This window comes from Malus domestica, chromosome 08 (assembly GCF_042453785.1).
Source record: "Malus domestica chromosome 08, GDT2T_hap1".
Lineage (NCBI taxonomy): Eukaryota > Viridiplantae > Streptophyta > Magnoliopsida > Rosales > Rosaceae > Malus > Malus domestica.
In genome coordinates, this window is record NC_091668.1 from 6,907,575 (window position 1) to 6,917,544 (window position 9,970).

The following is a 9,970-nucleotide window of genomic DNA, read 5'->3' on the forward strand; positions in this document are numbered from 1 at the left end:
AATTACAATAGTAATTCTTAAACCTTAGAAGATACGGTTCGTGGACAAGACTCCTCTAACAAATCATTGTCACTTTTTATGATAGAAAGTGTCGCTATTGGCCTTAACCATAAAAACTTAGAATCCGTTTGCTAACACATTTTTTCAGTTTTTACTCGTGTATGTTGACTTGAGCTTCAGTAATCCCAGTTCCTAACACTTCAATTTTACTGCATTTTAGACTTCGGGCCATTAAAGGTACAATACCGAACATGGAAATCAATCAGATATTAGTTTCCAAAAAAAAAAATCAATCAGATATTAAATACAATTTTGCACCAAATCAAAGTCTACAAAATACGAATTTTACATAAATAGTAACTGATCTTCAGAGGGATACTGATTCTAAATGAGCTCCGTTACGCAGCTCAATCATCCACCAAAACCCCAAGCCCCGATTCCACAATGATTTTACACTCGAGCACAACAATTTTCCAGGCACCTGAGAAAATCTACAGACAACTCACTATGTACAAGTTTGAAACTACATTGATCCAACGCAGAACTTCTGCACGCAACTCAGCTCCTATCTTACCATACCTACCTTTGATATAAGTCAGTCCATTACAGTTATCCTTCTAAACATCCATCTTCCGCATAAGATTACTTGCATTGCCTTCATGAGACTTCTTGCATGAAGCAACCTTCGCTCGATATGCACCTGCTGCCGTGGAGTTATTTACATTCTGATCCTGAGGGAGCTCACAGGATTCACTCATAGTAGCAAATCTTAGCTCGGCAGGAGGGATGAAACAGTCCATTGACAAGCCAGGGACATTGAATGCCACTTCCTCAACTGTCCAAGCTTCTTCCATCCTGGTCTTGGTGTGGCTCAATGCAGTTTCTCCAAACCTGAATAGGGTTACTACTGAACGTCCTGAGTGAGCAATCATAATCCCCTCAACGGGCTTGTAATCTTCAAGGAATGAGTTGATTGTGGTCTCCCAGTAAACAGCATCACCTCCGTTGTTTTGGATGCGGGTCAAATGGGAATCTTCCAAGTGTACAAGGAGCCCTGTTTTCTGGCTGAAGTAGCCAAATAAAACATGCCTTATGATCTCCGCAGGCCCTTCGCTCCTGGCTTTCAGCGTCAGAGGATCTGCACAAAGCTTGAGGATGAAACAATCCTCATCGTTGATCTTCTTCTCACCAATGCATCTTGAATTGGTAAACATGCTAGCAGTGGTTCTCGGGTCAAGTCCCTGTATTAAATAAAATAAAAACAATGATTAAATTGCGCATGGAAAAAGAAAACTGAGCCAAACAATGTAGGACTAGCATTTTACCTGAAGTGCACGCCGCAAGGGCCTAACTGGCCCTTTTGCAGCATGTGCGCCAAGCCAAGGTGTGTGCCTCCACACAAGCTTCCCATTGCAACCAGCGTGAACCTTGCTGCCGCCAAGTGCAAGCTCCACATACCACATGTCTGGATGCATCTGCCACAGGACAAAGCCGCCCGACTCTGCTGCTTTGTTGGAATTCTTGTTCCGTACAACCCTGTTGGCTGTTTCAAACTCTGAAGCGATCATTCTCACCTTTCCCATAGCATAAGCATTGTGGATCGAGTTCTGAAGCTTCTGCCCTCCCGATGCCGCTGTATACTGCTGCAATATATACTGAGCAGATGAACTCTCCTGCAAAACATATCCAAAAATGATGTTTACAGGGTCTCTATAAAAACCGAAAATTAATCCCCAATCCAGTAAATGATGGAATGAAATTAATCCCCAGAGCCTTAGATTTCACATCTGTAGTCTGTAGATGTACTTGCATCAAATACTCGGATTCAACATTCCAGTTTAGTTCATATAAATTACATTAAGAAACTGATAACTGCACAACGAGATCATAATCGCCACCAAACCGAGAGATTCTTAGCTATCCACGGTTGTATATCCCTTCTGTCCTCATCGCATGACACGAGAGGTATACAACCGGTTGCAACGCAGACTGTACACATCAAATTCTTTCCCTTATGATAATGAGATCAGCATGCGTGAAGTCAAAGGAACTAACTTTAATAAACATGTCGAGCAAATAATCAAAATGTCCTACCAACTTTTATATATAAAAAACAGGCATGCATTGTGAACTACTTGATGAACCCTTTTTTTTTTTTTAATTAATTCTTTCAGGAACTTGGAAAATGAGTAAACAAAATAATAACTCACCAAACCAACCCAAAAAAAAAATCTACAGAGACATTAATTTTCACAAAAATGAACATGAACAAATTTACAACTTCCAAAGTTGTCAAATTTATACCCAAATTTGGACTCTTTCAAGTTTTCAGCATGCAGTCAAATTAATTGGAGTTGGAGGAGTAATCAGCAAACTTTACAAGTAAAGAGAAGGACTTACAATGGGTGTGTCTTTGATGCTAAGATGAGGCAGAGGCTCGGAGGTGCTAACGTGCACCGGGGCGAGCGGCGCAGCCAGAACCCCAAGCAGTAGCCGCAGATCCGACCTTTTGTAGGCGGAGCACGAAACGGAAGGAGCCCTGCACAGCTGCCCCTTCATCCAGTGGCCCCACTTCCCCTCCATCCTCGAATCTTCACCGTCCGTCCCATCCGGGCCCTCCTTCAGCGGCGACAGCGCCTCGGGTAGCCTCAAGCTCCCGGATCTCGGAACCATCAGCGGCTCCGGCTGCGCCACGCGGTGGTTCCTCCTCCGCCTCAATAAACCCGACATTGGAGACCGGCTCCGTGCCGGACTCTTCGCCCTCGACCTCCCCGGCGACAAACCCCTCGTCACCTCCTCCTTCAAAGCCGAAAAAAAACCCTGCTTTCTCTCCATTTTACAAGTCTGCCCCTCACCCAAAACTCTGCAGAAGATGTAGAAAGATGAGAGCTTTAGTTTGTGGGTTTTCCAGGGAAAAGTGAGAGAGTGAGAAGAAAGACGGAAGCTTTGGCGAAAGCAACTTCTGGGCTTTGAATTTTGGAGGAAATAAAAAGGGAGGTAATGATTAAATTAAGGAAAGATATTGCTGCGAGAGAGACAAGCAGCACTGCAGCACACAGTACTACAGCTACTTCTGTGGGGGTGAGAGAGCAGAGAGCTGTATATATTTATTTATGTTCTCGGAAATTCTTTCATTCTGCGATACCTCTTATTTTTCTCTTTTGATTTTCTATTTTATTTGTCTTTATCTGCTAAATTACTAATTAAAGGAGAATAGTTGTGTTTTAACTTTTTTACTTTTTCTTTGTCTGGTGTGGGGGGTTTGGCCAAACAGCAGGAAGAAGTGAAGGAAAAGGGTGGGCGGCGTCATTTTCCACTTCCCCATTTTCTGAGTTGGTGTCTTGGTCTGGACAAAAACTTGTATGTGTTTGAATGTGACATTATCTTAAGTTAATATACATATGTTAGTCTATTTTGGACTCTAAACACCGTTATAGTGGAGAAACATTTTTAACAACCGAATCACGTGGCTATTTGACTCCCAGGCACAAAATTAACCGTCCAACCCTACTAATAGGAGAATGGTCTCAATCAATGTTCTTCGATTAGACAACGATATGGTTCAATCGTCTAAATCCAATCAATTGCTTTTTGGATGCAACATTAATAGTATTGCAAATCAAATTCACGTTTTCACACCTATAATCTTGTTACTAATAATTAATCATACCCTTTGTATTTATAGTGTTAAACAGAACTAATATTTTACATATTTACTCTCAGAAATACAAACAATGACTATATAATATTAATAATTACATAGTCAAGTATAACAACTATACAGGTGAAAAAATAACATTACACCTATATTTGATTACTCTTTAGTTAAGTTGCGAAACATTATTGACTTAAAATACTGATACCATATGATGTGAGATACTTCAAATTTGTCCTCCTTATTTAGAGTTTCATAGGAGGAGGACGATAGCCTTATAGGACCATAGCCAGAGCCACTGAAGCTTAGAGCAAGTCCACCGGGAGCGGATTGCCCAGCACCCAGCACCCAGCACCCAAAACAGGTCAGCCCCCAACCAAATCACTCCATCCCAGCCTAATAGGCTGGCACCCAGCCCAAGCCAGGTAAGAGACCGGCCCAGAATCGACAAACCCAACAGCTGGGCTATTTGACATCAGGCTTGCGTCAGCTTGATGTCAAAGCCCACTGTGACCGCAATTGAATCGTTCGAGTGTGCATTGTTGGGCATAGTCGCCATCATGGGCACGCAGATTTGACCTGCGGAGATAGAGGGTGCCTGAGAACGGTCCGATTTAAGAGCAACAGTAAGTGGCGCCACTTGCGAAATGGAGATAAGTGGTGGCGGGGATGAAAGTAGCGGCGGTGCTATGGTGGAGTTGGGGCTTGAAGGCGCCGATGAGCAACCTAGTGGTGGAAAGTGTGATGAGGTTTGAATGGATCTCATTGGCAAGGACGAAACCCATATAGAAAGGAGAAAGAAAGAGCAACCCAGTCCCCATCCAACCAATGATACCAAGTGATGGAACCCATTTAGAAAGTCAAAAGAAAATGGCAAATGCAAAGAAATTAAGAAAGTAAACAATTGATAATTTTTTTTTTATAAAGTCAGAAATTTAAAATAATTTTTTTTATTTTATAATAAAAAATAATAAAATTGACTAGGTTATTTTTTGTTAGGGATGGAGATGCATATGGTCTATTACTGTTCATTGAGGTCTATCATTGTTCACTGAATGGATTAAATAGGCTGGATTATGATACATTTTTTTAGAAGTGGACTTGCTCTTACAGGGGAATACAATATGATACCACGACGCCCTGACAATTTCAAAAAAAATTTCTGGTTTCGGAAAACTGGAAAATTTGAGGACATAATCTTTCTTGTGACCAATATGATATGGCAGAGGCTGTGAGGTTCTGTGGGGTTTGGTGCGGTTTAGTTGTTGGCTTGTTGCTTGGCTGCTGCTTCTCGTTGTTGGTAAATTTAAAAGAGGTATTTGCTGGTTTACCTTGTACTTGTATGGAGCTGTTAATTTTTTCTTAGAATTTTAGTTTTAGCCAATTATCCTCCTAAACTTTAACTTTAGTCGATTACCCTCTAAAATTTTATAAAGAGCCAATTTTCCCCTAGAGTTGGATTTTAAATTTTTTTTATCCAATTTTCATCCATCAAAAGTTCCATTCTTTTAACCCCCATACAGTTTGCATGTGTTGTCTATGTGATCAAAACAGATGGAAAATTGGATTAAATTTTTTAAAATTTAGCGTTAAGGGGAGAATTGGCTATTTTTAAATGTTTAGGAGAGTAATTAGCTAAAATTAAAGTTCAAGGAAGAAATTGACTTATTATAAAAGTTCGGGAGGGAAATTGACAGCTATATATAAGTTTGGAGAGCAAATCGATAAATATGCCTATTTAAAAACTTCATAAACACATTCTTTTTTTTTTTGAAATTTAAAAGGAAAAATCTGTCTTTTCTTCGCGTAATATAATAAGCAGGAGCACTCAAATGTTAAACAATTCTCAACTCATAGATAAACGAACGTAATTTTGTTCGAGGTGTTAAGAATGATTTTGAAGAAATAAATTGAACAAATTATGCACTCATGGAAAGAATTGTGTGCCGTGTGTAACTGACTTGTGAACTGAGCTTTTACGTTTGAATAATGCATCATGTTGGAGCACCAAACTTTCAACGACTTTGATGAAAGATAACCCGCAAAACAAGTAAATTTTAGAGAATACTTGTGCGGTGTTGAACCTCCTGCGTTCAAATTGGTAAGCTTAAACTCACACCAATATGTTGAGAGTTTAGTAAATTCTGCACGTTATATAGTTTCTAAAGAGTCCTTGTTAGATCAGGAGATTGTATCATTGTAAACTTTTCCTAGTTTGTAATTCCAAATTTCCAAGAGCGAGAGGGAATAGCAACATAAGGAAGTTTACGGGGAGTTCCCGTAGATAACCCAATAAGTCCGAAACTAATTTGTTTCGACTGGGCCTGTTTCTTTTCTCCTTCTATGGTGAGTGCACTTGCAGTCGAGCATTTTAAGAACATTGTTATCCTTCCAATGCATACAGCCAACGGTGATGTGAATAGGGTCACATCCCAAATAACAAGAGATATGTAAAAAACAGGTTCAATTACACCTATTCTTAATCCTAAATGTAATGTAATGGTGTAGGGATCCATATGTAAACATAGTACCTGTTTAGATACACTCGAATGGCCTCTCTCATCATTAGAATATATATAACCCTTTGATCTGATCCAACATGCGATAAACTTATAATCATAGCTACTTAGTAGAATGTTAAGCCAGCGCGTAACATTACTATATTACTATCTAGTAATTCAACATAAACCTAATTATTATCTTCAACATTTTCATTAATTTGCAACCTAATAATTACGATTCAAAACAATATCATTTGTTGAATAATTTGCAACCTTAATCTAAAGGATGGCCATGGACCTAGTCACCTAACATGGAGCGGGACTTGAGCGGGGTGACAAAGACTAGATTGTTAAAGAACCAACAGGAAGTCTTGGTTGTTGAACTCATGGGGTCATTTTTTAATAGATTTTCTTGCCATGCGATGCGATGCCACCACAAAAATCTTCCTGCGTGTGAGAGTTTATTTGTCCCCTGCAATTATATGTCTAGACCTAAAACTTTGGTCAACTTCTTAGGGTTCTAAATGGTCTTGGGACTTAGGAGGATCAGCTAACTAGCATATAGATTTTTGCAAAATTGAAAAATTAAATCAACTAACTTCGTTATTTTTATACAAATTATATTTAAGAGAGGAATTCAAACTCAGTACTTCATGTGTAAAGATGAATATTTTTTAACTAAGTTCAAGTTCCTGAAATGGTTGGACATCTTATTTATCAACGAAAGAAACTCAAGTTTAAGATATGTTCTGATATTTGGCATAAAAATATTGTGAAACTACTAGCTAGTTTAGTAACATTAAATATGATGCATAAACTTAAACTAATATCAAGTTTTCAAGGAAATGAATCATCTCCGGCTCCTTTCCACCAAGTCCACTCATCTGAGCCATCAAAAATTGATCCAACGGCTACAAACAAGGGGACACTTTAAAAGTTATAATAACTTTAGCCGTTTGATCAAATTCTGGATGAGTGAATTTGGTGGACTTGGTAGAAGGGATCCGAAGAGGATCCCTTTCCAGTTTTCAACATCGCTATTCAACAAAATGGGACCCTCATACAACAACAATAATAATTTTTTTTTCCACTAAGTGAAGTTAGCTGTATGAATCATATAACGCCACTGCGCTTAATTTTGTGTCAATTCTTCTATTTTGCTCTAAATACTCAATTTTTTTTTCAAAGTCTATTTCCAAATCTTTATAGCTCTTCCACGTATTCTTAATTAATGTGAGAGCTTGTTGTTTATATAATTTTATTTTCTTGACTCAAACTGACGTAGGCCGGTCAACTTTTAAGTATCTCATAGACATTGGTCCATCTAGATTTCATATTTTATATTGATTGATGGAGACAATAACAGAAAATAAAATAAAGTGTCCCCCACTTACGCTTCCTCCTCTGTCTGAAAGGGCGAAAAAACAGCAGCTACGCCAATCACGGAAATAAGTTAGGTTTCCATTTTTCTTGATTATCCATGGATTGGATTATTAGAGGGAGGACTTTGATTTTGTCCAAAAAAAAAGAAAAAAAGAGGGAGGACTTTGATTGATTGGACTAAGTTCGGTATCCTTTTTTTTTTTGTCGAAATTAGGTATCCTTTCATTTCACTATTTTTTTTTATAATGCTCTTTACATATTTATTTTTACATCTTATAAATATTTTTTAATTTTTAACCATCGAATTGAATAAATTAAAAAAGATTAATAGGCAAAAATTAACAAATGATAAGTAGTTATAAGCTAAAATATGTGGATGGCACTTTCGTTTTTTCTAGTGTGTTTATAGAATTCAAATTTAAAATAGGAACATAAACGTACAATTATAAGTAGTTATAAGCTAAAATATGAGTTTTGATTTATAGACCTTTTTTGCTCGATGTTTTATTTTCTAATTTTACTTTATTTGGGTCATTTATTCGATGAAGGACATTGATGAACACACATTTTTTAACTTTTCAGGCATCATATTTAATCTAATTGGTTAATTTCGCTTGATTTATTCAATTCGATGTCCAAAAATAAGGAAGGTGTTTGAAAAGCTAAAAAAATGTTGTAATTACCTCACACTCATTTATAAGAGACTAGAAGACAAGTAATGGGCCCTGCCAGACGTCGGCCCATAAATTAGAGAGTCAGGCCCAAAAAAGTTCAGTTCAAACAGGCTGTGGCTTGCCAAGGTCCAAAGTGAAAGGCATCCACGTCATATGTTTTTGCAAAAAGACCAATATTCCACACATTGATATTTCTAATCCATTTCGTTGACCGAACAAAATTAACAATTGGAATCATTCAATTTATTAATCCTCATTTGAAATTTAATTTTATAAAACATTATTTAAATTTGAAATTGTTTAATCATTCAAACGCATTAAATAAATAGATAGTTCATCATAAATATGCTACTTGATACATGAAATAACTCTTTGTAGGGGTGATCTTCAAATAAAGATTAATAAATTGAACAATTCCGATTATGAATTTTGCAAGGTCAAGATACGTTGCTCATTCCCTCAAAAAGAAATTGCAAGTAGTATCCCTCTAATAATGCAAATAAAAGTGCCGTTAGACCAGAGCGAGTTGGCAACCTTAGAAAAATTTCCACAGTAAACTAAATATGCATGTTGAAGACCATCACATGCAACCATTAACGATGTTTTTCATGCATCAACTGCCATAATATCATGATTTTAAATGGCAATAATGATGTTTTTTTTTCCTCCAACTAATAAGTGCCCCCATTTTTTAACAGCAACCGGACCTTGAGATGGGTTGTGGACGACCCATTTAATTAGGACATACAATTTGTCCCAACTTCTAAATAGTCCTAAGGTTTGGCACGTCCATTTTCGGACCACCAGAGAAGCCATGATTTTGGGCGGTCATTCATTTCATATGGAAGTGTGGCAACTGCCCAGGAAAGCAACATTTCACATTCAATTGCTACTTTTGTTGTTCATGGTTCAGGTGGTGGTTCCTATTCTTTGTTCATTGTATCTCAACATGTTATTCTAGTATCCAATTGTTATTTAATATACGTTGTCTACGTGTTAAGTTCTTTGTCAGACCAAACATAAGGAGACAGGTTAAGAATTATCTCACATCGAAAAAGAAAACTTTGCCTAAAATTGGCTCATAAAATCTCACAGAGTCAAACTCAAGTTAAACCTCTTTTCTAGGACTTGAAAATAGGAGTTTAATACTGTTCTCTCCGAGACAGCTAAAGAATAGACCTTGACCTTAAAAATCGGCTTGTAAGGAAATGGTATCCAAGAGCTCTTAAACCACTATTTGCGAGATATGCTATTTTTCGGATGCAAAATAATTGGGTTTTAAGAGCATCTCCAAATGAGATTTCAAATTTTAAATATAAAATTTAAGTTTGATAGCTTATATGGCATCGTGGCATGTTTTAAAGTTTTTTGTTTCATCCGATATGTCAAATAAAACTGTGATATTATATTAAATTATTATAATAAATGTTTGCAACAAAAACGATAATAAAATTAATAAAATACATTTAATAATTAATTATAAAAAAGATTTGAAGATGCTGTCAATTTTGACAACAAAGACTAGGGCTACCAATTCATGTTATGTCTCATTAGATTTGGTTTTTCGATTGAAAAATATTGTTGTTGTCTTTTTTTTTTACTGTTAGTACTGATTTGAACACTTTAGAGATGCTCTAGCACGTTTTATCATGGAAAAGACATAATTTAGCTGGAGTGACGAAATATAAACCACCCAATTGTGATCTTGTTAATTACTATCCATATGCATAACTTGTTGGACCTGAAGCTAATATTCT

The 9,970-nt window shown here is 37.1% G+C and overlaps 1 protein-coding gene across 1 annotated transcript; it reads right to left on the reverse strand.

The window, feature by feature from the left end:
* Positions 1-284: 284 nt before the first annotated feature.
* Positions 285-3,133, reverse strand: LOC103421120 (uncharacterized). Its single transcript, XM_008359155.4, has 3 exons — positions 2,401-3,133; positions 1,326-1,673; positions 285-1,241 (listed from the first exon to the last, which is right to left on the reverse strand). Exons 1-3 carry the CDS (start codon positions 2,833-2,835, stop codon positions 618-620), a joined length of 1,407 nt encoding a protein of 468 aa, XP_008357377.3. The 5' UTR covers positions 2,836-3,133; the 3' UTR covers positions 285-617.
* Positions 3,134-9,970: the final 6,837 nt, after the last annotated feature.

Excerpts from the sequence above, each read along its gene's own strand:
- LOC103421120 (XM_008359155.4), bottom strand. The coding sequence starts at position 2,835 with ATGGAGAGAAAGCAGGGTTTTTTTTCGGCTTTGAAGGAGGAGGTGACG. Across the intron at positions 1,674-2,400 it reads GCATCAAAGACACACCCATT|GAGAGTTCATCTGCTCAGTA; the intron begins GTAAGTCCTTCT and ends TATGTTTTGCAG. Across the intron at positions 1,242-1,325 it reads CCTTGCGGCGTGCACTTCAG|GGACTTGACCCGAGAACCAC; the intron begins GTAAAATGCTAG and ends TATTTAATACAG.